At 37.8% G+C, this 19,862-nt stretch overlaps 1 protein-coding gene across 1 annotated transcript in view; it reads right to left on the minus strand.

Moving 5' to 3' along the window:
• Nucleotides 1-236: 236 nt before the first annotated feature.
• The window catches only part of LOC136877025 (xaa-Pro aminopeptidase 1), a 279,859-nt gene continuing 260,233 nt past the window's right edge, over nt 237-19,862 (minus strand). Inside the window, exons 13-15 of the mRNA XM_067150827.2 lie at nt 8,447-8,523; nt 8,269-8,361; nt 237-509 (exon numbers count right to left, since the gene is read on the minus strand). Of these exons, the coding sequence (XP_067006928.2) occupies nt 378-509; nt 8,269-8,361; nt 8,447-8,523 (302 nt within the window). The 3' untranslated portion in view covers nt 237-377. The remainder of the gene's footprint in view (nt 510-8,268; nt 8,362-8,446; nt 8,524-19,862) is intronic.

Raw genomic sequence — 19,862 nt, forward strand, 5'->3', positions numbered from 1 at the left:
AGTCCTAAAACTCTGGATTATCAGCTAGAATATATTTCTTAATGAAGAAATTATAAAATACTGTATTTGCATGTTTATTTTGAAAACATATCAGGATTTGAAATAAGGAATTGCAGCCAATCAGTGTTGCCTTTAGTTTCTGAATCCTCTTGAGGTTATTTCAGTCAACATGCACAAGTCGTGGGGGTCAGATTGTAATGTATGCATTATTCTTATCAATTAAAAAAATGCAAATACTCTTGATTCTATATTGCTTGTATTCTTTCATGATCACATAATAATTACAGTATTTCTGAAAATATTACATTCACTGTAGAAGGGAAATAATATACATACGGTATGTTCAGTAAATAATGGGTACGAATTACACTTAACACTCATGATGAAGAGGGAGATAGAGGTTCTGTCTTATCCAGAAGCCAGAGGCGATCCTCACCAAGATCTTGACGATTCATTTCCTCACCCACAAGTTCCCGAATCTTTTGGTGATAGTCATTGAGCCACTGCAGCTGGAACAAAACAATTATTTCTTTGTATGCCAAATTAGTTTACAAGATGCATGCAATAGAATGCAATAGAGACTTTCTGAAAGATTGACAGACATTTCCATCATGAATATGAAACTCTGTGGGGCTCTTTCATATGGATTTGACCTGCATCGAGTTACCCAATTGTTCTTCCTCGCGTAACACCATAGCGTTGAAATGCATACCAGTTTCATGACAGGAATATGGACTCTAAACAATCAGTACTGTTCTGGCTATGATGTCACATGTCTCGTAATGTGCTTGCAGTAATATACACTCATGTTCATAAAAACCAGAACACCTTGAAAGACTAGAGGTAGGAAGTTCATATTCACAGGACATGTGAATTAGTATGTTCTGAAGAATTGATTAGCATTTGAACCATGTCGGCTCTCAGGTTCAAGGTCCACATCAATATCTCAGCACACCACCACCGACTGGTAAAATGTGCCTGCAGCTCTCATTGTCGCTATAAACCAAAGGTAATGGATCAGTGTGGCTTGAGCAGATGTACAGGATGCCTCGCAGATCTATGAGAGAACTGTACTGTCAAATGAGTGAGTTTGAAAGAGGGCGCATTATTGGCATGAGAAAGCATGATGCATCCATCCGGGAAATTGCTGCTCATGTGGGACAAAGTGTGTCGGCAATGCAACGGGTGTGTAAAATTTACAATCTCATATGCACATACAGTAGTGTGTCCTCTATGGTCAGCCTTTAATCTTGTGAGAATGATCAGCCCTACTTATATATTATGGATTTGCTAGCAGACTGTTCAACTCTCTCTAGGCTGGTTTGCTTGAATAAACATTTTACACCACATGACACATAGCCATGTTTATTTTTTTCTTTTTTTACAGTTACTCCTATTCGTGTCTCTCTGTCGTTCTTGTTGCACTACTTCTGTAGTAGACATCGCTTAGTATGAACCTTGCCACTTTTCTCTGTACCATCCCTGATTCACTGAAAAGCCTCATTTAATGAGGGTGCCACATGGCTGCTCCATATTCCAGAATTGCTCTCAAAAGAGATAGTTCTTTCACCTTGTTATTTCTGTCCTTCATCACAAACTGCAATGGTTGAAGTGTTCTGTTGGCTGACAACATAATTGCATATGAAATTAGCAACAGGTTAAAACAGCTTCAACCTTTTACAGTTCTGTTCCCCACTATTATGTGACAAAGCTTTCCCAAAAAGCAAAGGTGTCACTTTACAACACCTATTTGCTACCCCTTCTGACTTATGGACTACAAGCTGCAACTCTGACCAGTAGGGAAAACAATTGACTACAAGAAACAGAAATGAAGTTCTTCAGCTTCAGTATACAGAAGATCAGAAAAAAAAATATCAGAAACAAATCAGTCCACCTCCAACTAGGACTACAACAAAGTGTGCTTGATATTTTAGAAGAACCATGACTGAAATTGTTTCTTCTATTAAAGTGGAAGCCATTTTATTTTCAGTTTTGACTTGGTTAACATATAACCTTTAAGATTTTAAGTCTGTCAAAAGTGGTGCATAATTAAGAAAATTCTAGAAAATACCTAGAAAGGAAAACATTTCAATAATAAGAGTATCCATTAGAAATTTGACAGACTGAGAAACTTACAGGTGAAATGGTTTCACCACATTATAATAATATAATGTTATTTTGCTTTACGTCCCACTAAACTACTTTTTACGGCTTTTGGAGATGTCGAGGTATCAGAATTTTGTCCCATAGGAGTTCTTTTCTGTGCCAGTAAATCTATCGACATGAGGCTGACATATTTGAGCACCTTCAAATACCACTGGACTGAGCCAAGCCAGGATAGAACCTGCCAACCATCTGAGCCACTCAGCCCAGCTCACCACACTATAAGAATGGGATCAATAAGAACATGTGCGGAGGAAAGGGAACTAGGGTAGAGTGTTATCCAGGAATTATATTGAGGCAGATGTTGAGGAAAGTAGAAGAGAAGGAAGAGGGAAAGGAGAAGGTGATAGTGTTTCATGTTGGTACTAACAATGTAAGACAAGCAGGTATAAGTACCATCATAGTTGGGGATGTGTGGGATCTGGTAAATGCAGCACGGGTGAAGTTTAAGGAAGCAGAGTACTGTGTAGGAGGGATACTGAGTGGAAGGTGATTGGGGATTTAAATAAGACTATGGAGTGGGTATGTGGGAAACTGGGAGCGAGATTTCTAGATCCTAATGGGTGGGTAGGAGATAGGGATCTGCACTCATATGGCCTTCACTTAAACCGCAGTGGTACATATAAGTTAGTAAATTTGTTTAGAAGGGTTATAGAAAGGTACATTCAGGGAAATGGAGTAGCCTAGGGAGTGGTGATAAGGGTACAGGGAAATGGAAGTCAAGTAGGGATGACATAAAAATGTTAGTGCTGAACTGTAGAAGTACTGTAAAGGAATCAAATTAAGTAATTTAATAGATATATACTTACCAGAAATTGTAATAGGAGTTGAATCATGGCTGAGAAATGATATAATGGATGCAGAAATATTCTCACGGAACTGGTGTATCGTAGATATAGGATAGGAATAGTAGGAGGGGGAGCATTCATTCTGGTGAAAGAAGAATTTGTAAGCTACAAAAAAGTTAAAGATGACAAACATGAAATTCTAGGTGTAAGGCTCTTTTTTTTTTTTTTTTTAGTTGCTTTACATCGCACCGACACAGATAGGTCTTATGGCGACGATGGGACAAGGAAGGGCTAGGAGTGGGAAGGAAGCGGCCATGGCCTTAATTAAGGTATAGCCTCAGCATTTGCCTGGTGTGAAAATGGGAAACCACGGAAAACCATTTTCAGGGCTGCCGATAGTGGGGTTCGAACCTACTATCTCCCGAATACTGGATACTGGCCGCACTTAAGCGACTGCAGCTATCGAGCTCGGTGGTGTAAGGCTCATCTAAAGATAATAGGCAACTTGATGTCTTTGGAGTGTACAGACCAGGAAAAGGTAGCGCTGACACTGATTCAGAATTATTTGATAAGATAATCAGCTATGTTGGAAATGATATGGAAAGGAATGTGATAGTAGCAGGTGATCTCAATTTACCAAATGTGAATTGGGAGGGTAATGCAAATGACAGGAAGCATAAACAACAAATGGCAAATAAGTTAATATGGGAAGGGCAGATGATTCAGAAAGTGATGGAACCAACTAGAGGGAAGAATATTTTGGATGTGGTGCTGGTAAAGAGAAACCAAAGTATTAGATGGTATTAGTGATCACAAAGCTGTTTTTGTCGTAATAAAAAATAAATGCGAAAGAAAGGAAGGTTTTAAAATTAGGACTGTTTGGCAGTACCATATGGCTGATAAAACAGGCATGAGAGAGTTTTAAAAAAGTAACTATGATTGGTGGAAAGCCGTAAATAAAAATGTAAACAGACTCTGGGATTGGTTTAAAGCAATTATTGAGGAATGTAAAAATAGGTTTGTACCTTTAAATGTGGTAAGGAATGGTAAAGTTCCACTATATTATAACAGAAAAGTAAAGAGACTAAGAAGGAGGTACAGGTTGGAAGGATAACATGATGGCAAGCATAATTGGTGGTCATGTAATTTTAGTGAAAAATGGAAGGTTATGTATAGGTACTTTAAGGCAGAAACAGGTTCCAAGAAGGACATTCCAGAATCATTAATGAACAAGGGTTGTGTTTATGCGAGGATCTTCAAAAGGCAGAATTATTCAATCAGAACTATTTAAGATCATTGGTTACAAGGATAATGTCCAGATAGAGGAGGTGACTAATACTAAAGAAGTATTAAAATTTACCTATGATAACAATGCCATTTACAGTAAGATAAAAAAGTTGAAAACTAGAAAAACAGCTGGAATTGATAACGTTAGCGAATTCAAATGGAATATATGATTGTAGAACCACACAAGTTTGGGCATTCCGTCAGAGAGATTTCATGGAGTTACATGTACCCAGGTCCACTGTTAGTGAAGTTATTGTGAAGTGGAAATATCAGGAAAGCACTGAACCCAGTCATCACTCTGGCAGGCTTAAGAAATCAGCTGATAGGGACCGCCAAATTCTAAATTAAAATAACTGCATGAATCAATTTCAGACCTCCTGTTGGGAGGCAAAGGGCCATGCTTCTGCTCAGAAGCCACTGATCACATGAACAAACACATTACATTGTTTAGATTGGTGCAAAGAATGTCATCATTGGGCTGTGGAACAGTGGAAGAAAGTTTTATGAAGTGATGAGTCATGGTATATGCTGTGGCACTCAGTTGGATGTGTGTGGACCTGATGGATACCTGGCGAATGTTATTTACCTGAATGTGTTGTGGTAACAGTGAAATTTGGTGGAGGTGGTGTGGTGATCTGGGGCTGTTTTTCTTTGTTTGGGCTTGGACCATTATTTCTGGTCATTGGAACAATGAATGCAGGTGTTTATGAAAACATTTTAGACAATAGCATGCTGTGACAACATTTTAGGATTGGAGCTTTTCAGAATCAGTATGATAATGCTCCTGTCCACAAAGCAAGGACTTTGCATCATGGTTGGAAGAAAATCAGATAGATATGCTAGACTGGCCTATTCAAAGCCCTGACCTGAACCACATCGTACATCTTTGGGATGCGTGCCAGATCAGTTTGACTAACAACCCAACAACAGCTATTAGTCAGGTGGTGGTGGTGAATTTTTGTTTTAAGAGGAAGTACAACAAGGTAATCATCCTCTCTGAACAAATTAGTGGAAAATAAATTTAAAATAAAAACAAATTTATTCATCAAAGGAATTTGGAAATGCAATACAAAGTAAAACAAAAAATAAATAAATTAGGCCAAAAATTACTAACGAATCAAAAGGGAACGTGTGTTCCCTGAGTAACAGTACACTTGTAATTTATATACCCTTGATTAATCCACTGTCGCACATAAAGTGGATGACGAGATCAGCAGTAGTCGCGTCATTGGCTAGTATGTGTTCGAGTGTTTCCATCTTAGGCCAGAGAGATCGGTGCACTGTGTGAGGATGTGAGCCACGGTGAAGTCGGCACCACAAGAACATACTGGGGGGGGGGGGGTCTTCTCTGTTTAGGAGATAAGAGTGGGTAGATTGTACATGACCTATCCTCAGCCTACACAATACTATGGCCTCTCTCCGTGAAGGCCGGAAAGAGGACTGCCACATGGTAGTTGTCTTCTTAATTGATCTCAGCTTGTTGGGAGTTTGGATAGCTGGCCACTCTGATTCCCAGGACGCCAAGATGGTTCAGCGTAGCTGAGAACAAATATCTTTAGCAGGTACATTGATAGGTCTTGGAGGTAAAAGTACCGCTTCCTTTGCAGCTTCATCCGCAAGTTCGTTTCCTGCAATCCCAACGTGGCTTGGAAGCCACGCAAAAGTGATTCTGGTGCCAGCACTACTTAACTTGGCTAGAAGGTCATGAATCTGCTGCACCAGTGGGTGTTGCGAGAAACAGGCTTCAATAGACTACAGAGAGCTTAACGAGTTGGTACACATAAGAAAGTGGCTTCTTTCGTCACGCAGTGCAAACTGCAGAGCCTCTAAGATGGCGTAAAGCTCCGCAGTATACACGCCACATACACTAGGAAGCAAGATCTTCGTGCTCATATCATCGGTGACGAAAGAGCAACCAACAGCTATTAGTCATGCTTCAGGAAGAATGGAAATAATTCCACCTTCAGTATATCAAAACTTACTGGAAAGCCTTCCGTAAAGATTAAATGCTGTAACAGTAGTAAAAGGAGGTCCTACATGCTATTAGTTACATGGCTAGCATCTTTGGAATGAATAGCAAAGGGTGTACTTTGGATATAATTCAGCAAATTGCTCATGGATGTCAAACAATAATGTCCCAATGACATGTCTGCATATGACTCCTGACATTGTAGCAACGGAGTGTTTGTTTTCTAGTTTTATCCTTTGTATGGAGGTCATTCTATAAGTATACCGTGTGAATATGTGGCATCACTGTAATCGCAGTAAATATATTTGAAGGCCGGCGGCAAAGAATACCGAAATTAACTCTACCCTTTGATAGTAAATTGCGACTGCATGAGAGCTTGGCCATGCTACAAGATGGATCTAAACAGAGTGGAGCAGTGAGCATATGTGAAAAATTGCTTTTCTTGCTGGCAGAAATGCTACTGTGTCATGCAGAACTATGACCACCTGTGGATGATGAGGCATTGCCCTTTTGAACAGTTGCACATTGGGTGGAGGCTTTCTGACATGGACGCACAGCATCGGCAGACTCGCTGCGAAGTTGGCGACCCACGTCTGCCCGTACTGACCTGTCCGTGGCTGTAATTGAACAGTGTTTAACAGAGGACCGATGTTGGACTGTGCAGGAATTAATGTCATGGATGGGTATGTCAAGGGCAACAGTGTTCCACATTTTATGGCAGGACTTGAAGGTGCACAAGAAGTGTTCAAACTAGGTACCACATCAGTTAATAGAGATGCAGAAGTGGAGTGATATGAGATCAGCCGTATCAACCTGTAGCGACTTGAGCAGCAAGGGAATGACATGCTCAGTCGCATTATTGCAATTGATGAAACTTGGGCATGAGCATATGAACCAGAATTGAAGACACAATCAGCAGAATTGCATTATCCAGGTTCACCATGACAACACAAGAAGTGACAGAATCCATCACCCACGAAGGTCATGCTCATTCTGGTGTATGTCAGCCACAATATTCTTGAATGTCACCCTGTTAGGGAGGGCCACACTGTCAATGCCCAATACTACTGCAACTTTCTGCTGTACCATCTGCGACATACACTTCGGCGCAAATGTCCAGCACTGCTGGATAATGCAATCATACTCCATGATAGCACTACAGCACACACTGCAGACATCATCAAGATTTGTGTACAGCAGTGTGGGTGGGAAATCCTACTCCACCCACCCTACTCACCAGTGCTCAGTCCATGCGACTCTGACCTCATTCAACAACTGAAAAAACCATTGCGTAGGAGGCGCTTTGCAAAAACAGGGCAGATATCATCACGGCATATTGGCGACAGGTGACACACACTGTTTAATTTCAACCTTTGCCGTGAGACTCTGTACTGGAACCCTATTTTATGTTGACATTCAGATACACATTGCCTTAGCAGTTCAATGTACATCATGGAATCCCCATGTTGTTGCATTATCGCAAGATATACCACAGTTGTCATGACTTATGGACTGACCCTCGTATATGACCTGATAATAACTCTTGGAACCCCAAAACTTTCCTTTTATCCACCTTGGTTTCTGCTAGTTTTTGGATAAGAATATCAGGTACATTAAAGGCTCTAATTAAATTTATTACAACAGCATCAACATGAACTTCTACGTCAAGCAATTTTCTAATCTCCTGAAAGAGTAACAGCATCTGACACAAAATCCTTCTTTCCTTAGACCATGTTGCTTATCTTTAATTCACACTATTTTCTTGTTCCTTTATGTATTCTGAGTTAAGGTATTCTACCTGTTTGCATATAATAGACATCAGACAAATGTCCTGGAAATACAAAGAACCATGATTTAGATTATTTGATGCAAGTTCCATGTTGCAGAGAATTTGTTGAAGAGAGCTAATGTTTTACAATACCGTAACTGAATAAATGAATAGTAATATTGAGGCTAGAAAGGTTATTCATTGATTCTTCAAAGAAATGCATACTAAAATCATTTTCAAATGTTAAACTAATTTTTAAATAATATTCCTAAAGTGAAAGAAATTAAACATACCTGATGAGGAGTTAAATCAGAAATATTTATCAATTTCCGTTCATATGGAACTAGGGTGACTGGTTCAAAGGTGAAGAATTCTTTTCCTTGATACTGAAATAAGATGGAAACATTGTCAGTTCTTGGTGTTAAAATATGAGTAACCAATATTACTTAAATTAGTAGAATTTAAGCTCACCGTCAGGTTGGCTGAAACAACTGTAACAATATTCTCCAGCCTCATTCCAAAATTGTTGCTCTCATAGTAGCCAGGCTCTGCCAACATGAAACAAGAAAGAGTAATTTACTGTAATGAAACAAAAGCCCTTTTTTGACCTTGTTACTTTACTGATGTCTGCCTCCATAGCGTAACGGTTAGTGTTATTAGCTGCCATCCTTGGAGGCCCGGGATCGATTGCCAGTACTGCCCGAAATTTAAGAATGGTAGGAGAGCTGGTATGTGGTTGAAATGGTACATGCAACTCACCTCCATTTGGGGGTGTGCCTGAAAAGAGCTGCACTACCTCGGGATGAGGACACGAGTTTACTTTACTACTTTACTGATTCAGTAATCTTAGAGAAATATTGTATTATACATAATCTATCTATATATATGTTGTTGTTTGAGTCATCAGTCCATAGACTGGTTTGATGCAGCTCTCCAAGCCACCCTATCCTGTGCTAATCTTTTCATTTCTACGTAACTATTGCATCCTACATCTGCTCTAATCTGCCTGTCATATTCATACCTTGGTCTACCCCTACCGTTCTTACCACCTACACTTCCTTCAAAAACCAACTGAACAAGTCCTGGGTGTCTTAAGATGTGTCCTATCATTCTATCTCTTCTTCTCATCAAATTTAGCCAAATCAATCTCCTCTCACCAATTTGATTCAGTATCTCTTCATTCGTGATTCGATCTATCCATCTCACCTTCAGCATTCTTCTGTAACACCACATTTCAAAAGCTTCTATTCTCTTTCTTTCTGAGCTAGTTATCGTCCATGTTTCACTTCCATACAATGCCATGCTCCACATGAAAGTCTTCAAAAACATCTTTCTAATTCTGATATCAATGTTTGAAGTGAGCAAATTTCTTTTCTTAAGAAAGGTCTTCCTTGCTTGTGCTAGTCTGCATTTTATGTCCTCCTTACTTCTGCCATCGTCAGTTATTTTACTACCCAAGTAACAATATTCATCTACTTCCTTTAAGACTTTGTTTCCTAATCTAATATTTCCTACATCACCTGCCTTCGTTCGACTGCACTCCATTAATTTTGTTTTGGACTTATTTATTTTCATCTTGTACTCCTTACCCAAGACTTCATCCATACCATTCAGCAACTTCGAGATCTTCTGCAGTCTCAGATAAAATAACAATATCATTGGCAAATCTCAAGGTTTTGATTTCCTCTCCTTGGACTGTGATTCCCTTTCCAAATTTCTCTTTGATTTCCTTTACTGCCTGTTCTATGTAAACATTGCAGCTCTTTTCAGGCACACCCCCAAATGGAGGTGAGTTGCATGTACCATTTTAACCACATACCAGCTGTCCTACCATTCTTAAATTTCGGGCAGTACTGGCAATCGATCCCAGGCCTCCAAGGATGGCAGCTAATAACACTAACCGTTATGCTATAAAACACTAATGTGTATGTTTCACAAAACTCAAGCTCTTAAATCAGAAGGAGTTAAAAGGTGCGGTTTGCACCAAAATTTTCCAATTTGTCTCAGTAGTACAGGAAAAACCTTGCATTTCTTGAAAAGACAATAGAAATATATTTATTTAATTCATTTCATTATAAATATTCTATATACATAAAACGCTAACGTGTATGTTTCACAAAACTCAAGGTTTTAATCCAGAGGGAGTTAAAAGGTGCAGTTTGTAATAAAATCTTCCAAATCGTCCCAATAGTACTAGAAAAATCTTGCATTTCTTGAAAAGCCAATGGAAATATAATTATTTTATGTAATTCATCTATACTAATATAATAGAGAGTGCAAATTTTGTGAGTTTGTGTATATCTGGAGGGTAATCTCAGAAACTACTGTACCGATTCTAAAAATTATTTTACTAATGTAAATAAACATTATCCCTGAGGGACATGGGCTGCATTTTATTTTCAAAACAATTTGAGGGGGTTGGGGAGGGGGAGATATAAAAATACTAGGCTACTCTAGGCAAAATACTGTTGTTGTACAAGGACGAGACAAAGCTCATTTTAAGCCCCTTGATGCAAAGAAAACAACTCGGTAAGCCCTATGGGCCTAAAAACCATGTTTTAAGGCCCTAAAACCAACCATTATGGAGATATTGGTCCCACACTAGCCCTGCTCTAGGAATAGGATAAAGAAATGAACTGCTGTAACCATGGCAATGTCAGCTCCAAGATTCTACAGCAGTGAGATTATGTATTTATGTTTGGGCATAGCTGCCAACCAAAATTGGTACACATATGACACCATCTGGAAAAAAATATACTGTTGTGTAAGGCACTCATAGGGCTCCTTTGGGCTGGGAAGGAGAGGGTGTGAAGTATAAAAATAATAGAAAACGACCTGTATTAATGCAGAATCCATAGTTTTTGGGGTCGCTGAGGTGAATAGTCACACTCCAGATATAATTTAAGTCCAAGATCAGCTCCATTGGCATGGTGGTGAGAAGGGGCGCAAAAGAATATGTCCAAAATGATCGAGATTACGGATGAAACTACATATATTCCAGCATAGCTCTCAACCAAACTTGGTACACATACGACTTACTATCTGAAACAAAAAACACTAGCATCCAAATATTAATGTTAAATCCATAGTTTCCAAGGTCCCCGAGAGGAACTGTGACAATCTGGATGCCGTTTAAGTCATAGTTGCCTCAGTTGGAATGTCCAATATGACCAAGATTATGGATGTATGCGTGTATGCTCAAGCATACGTTTTTCATCAAGTCGTAGCAGTCGTACGACTGAGCTTGGCGTGGTCTATCGTGTTGTGTTGAGTGTAATCAGCAGTACGGTAATGTAGTGAGTGCCTCGAAACTTAGCCAGATAGGTTAAGAGGGGAGGACTTGGGTAGGGGGATATGAAAATTCATGGTTCACCTTATTTTCCGACCTGTGATTGAGTGTCCGCGAATATTTGACCGATGCTTGGTTTGGTGCGGTTTGATATTCTTATGGAAATAATGACTTATGTTTGTTTTAACGCATAAGGCATGCATAATAAACCGGGGTAGTTACAGTTAACGATACTACATCACACATTACAAGATATTAGAATCATTCCGTATTGACGGTTTTCACTTTACAAAGGAAATTTAATATGTCCTCCTATTCAATACATACAAATCTCCATCATTAGACAGAGTAATAATAGCCATACATGTTTCAATTCGTTTGAGCCATCTTCAGTGAAAAGAGAAGCTTAATAAGTCAGAAATGAATTCACCCTTTACATGGATGTGGGGAGACAGTGGGGGTCGGAGTGGGGAGGCGGATTTCCACATGCGAGAGTTCTTGCATAGATATGCTAGTAATCATTATTAATTTACTATCAAGAGTATCTTTTTCTGACTGTACATCATGTAATCTCCAATGTAGCTTAAGGCTGTGTACAACTTTTATGTTTACTGATGTTTTCATAGCAAGTGCAGCTGGCAACCTTGATATCACTCCTGATAAACAACCTAAGGTACATACTCTTCAAGAAGAGATTTGAGAAATGAGCAGTTTAAAACAGGGGAAAGCCTATCACACTGTGGAAAAGGTATCTTGCATTTTTCAGAATGGACACAATCAAACACCTGGATTACAACCAAGAAAGGATTTTCAACTTCCCAAAATTTGTTTAGATGGTTTAAGTAATTCACAGTCAATTGTAAATCACCATTTATATGGTATATATAAATAAAATATTCCTTGTTGGGGATACGGGATAGCTGTACGACAGGGGGAATTTTAGAACTAAAAATATTTTTATCCTATAAATACTGTACAAAAATTTGAATGGCATTACAATACATTATGATCACTTTGATGCTGTTACCATATGGAAGCCCTTGTTCTAGGGCAGCTAAACCTTGTGGATCCCTCTTCCCGGATTTCTATATGAATAAGGAGTGGCTGTAAAATCAGGTTTATAGGCTTTGGAAGGAAATTCTGATATTGTTATATACTGAACCCATGACCTTTGTTCCCTAAGAATATTATGCATTAAATTGTCAATGGGATAAGTTCGATTCTTCATAGCATGGAATTGACACGTGGCAAGGGGGTGATTACCTTCGGTCCCACGCTCTGGGATACGTGACGTCAGTCGCACGTGTCAACGGCGGAAAAATCTTAAGTCATTTTTGTGAACTATTTCAAAGCGTGTGTAAATGGCGTGCCCAAGCCAAGTCGAAAATATAGTGCCTATCAAATGAGGTCATTTATCCCACAAATCGAACATGAAATGTCCATGAACACTACTGCCAGAAATGTAGCGAGTATGTAGTCACCTTCAAAACACCTGTAATTACAGTTTAGTTAAGTCAGAAAAGTTATAGATATTTTCTTGGCGGCAAAAGGGAGATGCCCGGAGAGAGGGGGTAGCTGCTATATATAAGAATTGACGCCATGACGAAGCCCCTGCATTTTGTGTTACGAAGCTAACGACAGAGGGTTGAGCTGCTCTGTGAAATCGAACGACAAAAGTAGACTAAGTCCAACCAACATATTTCAGTGATTGTGGCTGGGGTCTTGACTCCATGTGGAGATAGTTTTCTTGAGTGGAAATAATTGTACCAGATAGGACGGTCAAAGTACTGAATAAATTCTTATGTGATAAATAAAGTAATTTGTGTGCGGAAATAATTACAGTCCATCGTGTGCGCTCAACAAGAACAAGTGAAGGGCATTTTCTTTTTTTATGCTTTATTTCCAGGAAAATGGAAGAATAAAATGATCTGTAAAGCCAGAAATGTAAAAATGGGTAAATAAAAATGCCAGGGTCGCAGGTGAGCCCTATGATGAATACTGGTGTGACCACATAAGGTATGTGACTTACCATCTTACTACCTAGTATATCTTGTTTCATGATCTCTAAATATGTGTATTTGAATGGGGTATATACGACGCAGTTGGTCACCCCTATGTGGTTTTTGTAAATGTTAGAATATGACTAAAAAAGGGTAATTTGTTTTATTTTCCACTTGGATAAATTTTTGAAGTCTTGCGAGTGCCGTATCATGTTGTAAAAATTATTAAATAGGGTTTCGAAGTGATATCACGTCCAATGTAGATCGTCATTTCCGTGTGTTTATTGCCTATATTTTGTGATTCCAAATTAAGATGTTCATTCGACGTAAAATTTTTCTGTCTGAAATTTTGACGTAAATAATATAAGAAATCCATAGTTACCCATTGTTAATCGAGTGGAAGCGCGCTGTCGGGTGAGAGTATAGTGTGATGAATTTGGCCACGGAATGAAACGTTTTTCTAGGCCCATTTAAACTGTGTCTGACTGACAATAAAAAAAGATTTAGTAGAATTTTTCAGTCATTTTCGTGAAAATCCAGTTATTAAATTACGATATCATTTTATGCGAAGTTATTCATTATTAAAGCACTAAGCATTATTATTAGACATCGTGGATTCTAGTAAGGATTTTATTCCAGTTCTTTTGTCGGTGATAGTCGTGAGTTGGGAAACAGAGGTTAGTTTTGTCGTGTGAGTCGAGATGAGATTTGTGAATCAGGTTGGAGACCTGTCAATGAAGCTGGGACTTGTGGAAGCCCGAGGAAGATTTTATAATGTTTGGGGATGGAAAATAGAAGTAAGGAATCCATGGCGGTATTAATTTGCGACGTGTATAATTATTGTGGGCATCTTGAAGTATAATCTATGTGCATTTTGTTGGTTAGAATATCGTATTTGTTTAATTATGTCGGCAGAGTTTAAAAGGGAGCATTCTGAGAAGCCAGTCAGGTAGAACGGAACAGATGTATCATATCACTGCCAAGCAGGCTTGGGCGAGAGGCCGTCAGCTGATAGGGGAACACAGCGGGGATAACGGGACATGCAAAATGTTACGCGTGGAATTGAGATTGTATTTCTTGGCAAGGGATAACGTCAAAAGTTGGATTTAGTTGAAATTTTCATCCGGTAATAACCTGAGTGTTATTAGATACTGTAAATTTGTTTAATTGGGGATGTAACGTGCATTTGATACGACGGACTTAGAGTATAATGAACAAGATTAGCCAAATTCAGGGTTGTCCAAAATATAGAGCGATGGTAGTGATGATTGTTTGTCTGTGAAGGGTGCGCAAACTTTATAAAATGTTATGATGAGATATGACATCGTAATTATATGGCGAGTTGCTTTTGGTTTGTACGTAGATTATTAGGGTTATCCAAGTGTTAATAATGGCTAGGGTTAGATTAGATTTAAAGTGTAAGGTCATGAAACAAGATATAAACGGGACATGAATGATGTAATAGTTCTTTTCCAGACATAGAAATCAACAGATAAACATCACAGGATTAAAATTTTGAGTCACAACTGCGTAGAATTTGTGAAGGAACCATTAGTCCGCGGAGATAGAATTTGTTGTTCTTTAAGATTTCATTAAATCATTTAAATTTATTTAATTATTAAATTCAGTGAAACCGCATTTTGGAAATAACCTTAAATCAAACGAATAACTTGGAGATGCATTCTGGAAGTCTTAGTTTGTTTTCTGGGGAATATGTGAATGTTAACGTAACAATTAAGGGGACATATCCGAAGGTAATGGATTTTACTGCCACAAAGTATTGTGAGCATTGCTATTGTTGTATTATTTAACTTTGATTGATTGAGCAGTGAATGTGCTGGGGATAGTAAAGTGGAAACTTTGGTCATCAACCGATGTAATTTAATTGTGTTTAGCCTTCAGCTTAGAAACTTGGATGGTCTTGGGGTCATCAACCTCAGTGACTTAGATTAGGGCCATATGCCACTGTATTGTCATTTTCCTTGCGGTCATCATCCACAATGACTTTAAAGTAACTTAGAAGTTTAGATGTCGGTCCATGACATAGACGCAGGTCACATCGATTCAATTAAGGGTCCATGTCATATCACCACTGTGTGGCACACACTGATTGGACTGCCTTAATTATACCCAGAGTCCAGAGTTCGTGTTACGAGGGCTGGACCATAACGAATCACTATGATGGTACATGTAGTCTCACATGGAAGCCGAATTTAAGGATTTCCAGACTTTCCTTTCTTTAATAAAAAAATGAGACATTGGTTTCTAGTAAGAATGCCCATCAGGCAGACACGTCAAAGGCTCACACCAGTGTTCTGACCTTCTATGTAATAAAAATGATTGTGGTGTCCAGTGGACATGATTAATTTCAATGATACCGTTGACAAATCAGAATGCTTCAGAATTTCATGAATAAATAGGAATCTTTTAATCATACCTTTCATTTGAGTAGATAGATTAGAATTACTGAACCCTACCTTTACCTCAGCAAGTGACGAAGAACCCGATATGACCCAAGAGACAGATCTCATTAACTTTGCTGATAGGTAAGAAAGGTAGGTATCCCTCAATATGGACCAAAAGGGTTCAATACCAAACCGACCGACCGACCGACCGACCGACCGACCCCAGGTGATTATTGTTTTAAGGGGAATACAGCTAGCCAAATAACGTCACGAACACTGTCAGAGGAACAAAATGGGAAAGTTCTGTACATTCAAAGAAGTAATGTTTTTAGTTTCCAAAATAAGGTTGGTATTGTAACAGTTGAACTTGGAGGTTTTCAACATTTGATTTGACAGCATATATTATGTTTCCTTGAGGAGTTTTTTTTTTTCTTTTCAAAATGCTGCAAGGCTAACATTTCTTCTCTAATTCAAACTACTAAACCTACTTATTTAATGTTTTGACTAGATGACTCAGCAATGAGAAATATATTATGTTATAATAGTATTCAGTCAATAAAATTCTGGACATCAGAGGTAGACTATCATAATTGCAAAAACAATGATTTTGAGTTGTCTATTGTATGTGACTTGTTTTGGTCGTGCCTTCTTAGGAGAACACTACTGTATGTGCATGTTTCACAGGAACGAAGATAAGCTATGTGATACTATTGTATGTGCAAGGAGAACCCAATGGTAAACAATGGTAAGTGATCATACAGTAGTTCAACCTTATGCCTTTCACAATGACAACGTTACACATAGAGACTAGCTGGAAAGAATATAAAAAGTAAGGTTATTCAGAAATGTTGATTTGACTTGCCTTAAAGATTCATCTCAGCAGCTACTTTCTGCTCTCCTGTAAAGTTAGTGAAATGTCACTTATTATAGTTTACCTCTGGCATCCAGAATTAAGAGTGTATATCTTAGGGCTGATAGGAGAATTTCCATGCTTGTGTTAGGGCTGATTGGAAAATTTTCATGCTTGTGTTGATATCTGCATATGTGTAGTAAATGATTGGAAATGCAGATTATCTTTGGCATGTTCTATATATCTGTCTGTGTAACATGAATTGAAATGCTGGGTGCTTGTGTTGTGGTGTGTTGGGTGGTTTAAAGCAGAGCTTAAGGTGGGGTGGGATGGCATCTTGTTACATATTAAAATACTTTCAAACCATCCTGCTACTTTTTGATAATGACAATACCATCCCAGAACTTTTTAACATTATTTGTTTCAAAACATACTGAAATTTCTTTTACATGAATGAATACTTAGTAGTTAGTAGAAATATAAAGAAAAAATATTCCAAGTTCATGGCAAATCTTCAAAACGACAAACTGTGATAAAGGAACTCTGAAAAGTGGTGGCAAAAGGGGCTCTGGTTAAGACGCAGCAGGTCGTTATGCTACTTAGGTTCCAAAATGGGTAAAATATAAATATGTAAATAAATTCAATGTTAATTTTAATCTTATACCAGTTGTATAGTATTATAAGAAGTAATTTCACATACCGTACTGTATATGAGTTGACTATGTTTGTAAGATATTATAAGTAGAATTTTGTAAACAATATAAATTTATTAAGGATGATGTGTGTGTTTAATAGAAAAAATTATTAGCGTAAATTGTATAATATTGTATTCTAGGAAAATTTTCTTCGTCTCCTGTTAATTTAAAATTTAGTGCTTGACAATAATGTATTTTAGTGTACCATTTGCCACCGAGGTAGACACCTCATTTGCAAATAAAGAGATTTTGATTTGATTTTGATGTGTGTGTCTAGCCCCCTACTGGTTGGTGACTGAAGGTCAAAGGTCTGCTATCCGAGTACCTAATCTCCCTTTCCTTAGCTTTAAACACCTGTGACAAGGAAATCGCCTGGAAAATATTTTTCAAGACATGCTGCATTTATACATATATTAATATAGGCTATTTTATTAATGCTAGATTTCAGTATATGGTATTTTATGTTTCTGATTGTTGTCCTCATGATATTGAAGTCTATTGCTCCAACATGGCAATTCTTATTTACCATTAGAAACAGTAGAGAAGTCTTACTGTTCTTTGTTCATTTTTACCGTCACTGTGTAATGGACATGAAAATTGAAGAAAAGTCCTTAATATATTCATTTTATGATCTTCTTTCAGCAAGTCTCAGCCTTGATGTTTCTGTACAGTTGACATTACACTGACTGATTGTTGTTATACTTCAACAATAGCGTGATAAACTTCTCTCCCAGTTCCCATACACTTGCAATTGCCTGCGGCAGGCACCAGGGCATCTGGCTGAAACTATAACATGGAGTTCACTAGCTGATTTAGTTGCTAATGCAGTACCTTGTGTTGCATGCCAGAGTTCAGTTAATTTTTAACATTTATGGATCTGTGAATGTTCATATGACATTCCCCTGATTGAAAATAAAGCTTCAGATCTCCACACAGAATATTGTGTATGCATTTTGAACAGTCTGAATCTATTACAAACACCAGCTCACTACTTAAAAACCTCCAGAGTTTTCAATAATAATAGTGATGAATAAATTTTACTTCTATGAGCCTCTTCAAAAAGGCTAGATTTGCCGAGATACCACTCACTTTGACAGTATTAGGTATGGCACTTCGGCAACATAAGGATTATTTTATCCATTGAGCATAACATAAAAACATTTTTAACCTCATTCTCACCAAAAGTGTTTTAACAATATGTCTCAATTTTCACATTTAAGTTTTCATCCATTGAGCTCTAAATATTGGGAAGGTAGCAGCCATGGCCTTAATAACATTGAGTTACAAGAGACATGGTTTTGAAATGGACAAATTCTACTTGGTTGAAAGAAGAATCTCACCTTCCAGTACTTAAATGTTTTCATAGCTGGTTTATAGCTGGTTTTGAAATGGACAAATTCTACTAAGGTTGAAAGAAGAATCCCACCTTCTAGTACTTAAATGTTTTTATAGCTGGTGCATCAAAGTACAAACATAATCCAGCTTAAAGTCTAACCACTTAACTAAAAGATTGATACATGTTTCGTTCCTAAAATGTGGAACATCTTCAGCTAAACATGTAAATGGGAAAATTGACACATATAGTTAAAACAGTTATGATGAGAATGAGGTTGAAAATGTTTTTATGTTATCCTAAAACACATAAAATATGTCATTGTTCAAGTTTATAATAAAATCTACGTCCATGAGTGAGACTTTTTTGTGCAAAGTAGTCATCCATTCTTAAATGCTGGAACTATTGTTGCTTTACATAACTTAAAGCTGACATTAATGGACTTGAGATTTAAAAAAATTTAAGATGAAGACTGGGGAAACTTAGTCAGCTGATGCACAAGGAAAGTCAGCATAACGGGATTGGCAGGGAGACTCCTTTACAGCACCTTACCAACAAGTTTACTCAAGACCTAACTTCAACTTTGGTTTCTCAAGGAGTTTTCCCTTATGTGACTGAGATGGCTGTCATGGACAAAAAGTATAAAGAAATTAGCTACTGGTGAGGGTGAGTACCAAGAATGAACCCACAGTAATACAGTGTGCATACAATCATGTTATCTATTCATTGAAAGTAGAAGTGGAACTGGAGCAGAAGTTCATGCAATGAAGTGAATATCTCGGAAATTTTCCTGAACACTTTCCCTGGGTTTGATCTTAAAAGTTAATTCAGACTTACAGGAACCTTTTAAGCCCATTGAAACTCTAGGTCATCGTTTTAGAAAAAATGGTTTCCCATTGTGCAAAAACTGCTTGCATGCGGAGATAATAGTATGTATACTGTATTTTATTTTCTCCATATCTGGAGCTGAATGTAACATTTGGAATGTGCTTTAAAATGTATAATAATAATATTATTATTATTATTATTATTATTATTATTATTATTATTATTATTATTATTATTATTATTATTATTATTTTGTCCATTTCACTCACTTTGGGGTATGATAGAACAATCAATGGTTAGTGATTTGTGTTTTCCTGTCCTCCCAGTACTTTTTCATCCTTTCAGATCTTGCCTTCCTCTCTTCTTCAGAAAATCTGTACAGTTGTTTGGGCTTCATCCTGTCCTGAAACCTCTGTATTTTATCATTGGTTATTTTCTTTGTGGATCCATCTACAAGCATCTCTTCTGTAATACTTTTTCATTCGTT

The sequence above is a fragment of the Anabrus simplex genome, chromosome 1 (assembly GCF_040414725.1).
Source record: "Anabrus simplex isolate iqAnaSimp1 chromosome 1, ASM4041472v1, whole genome shotgun sequence".
NCBI lineage: Eukaryota > Metazoa > Arthropoda > Insecta > Orthoptera > Tettigoniidae > Anabrus > Anabrus simplex.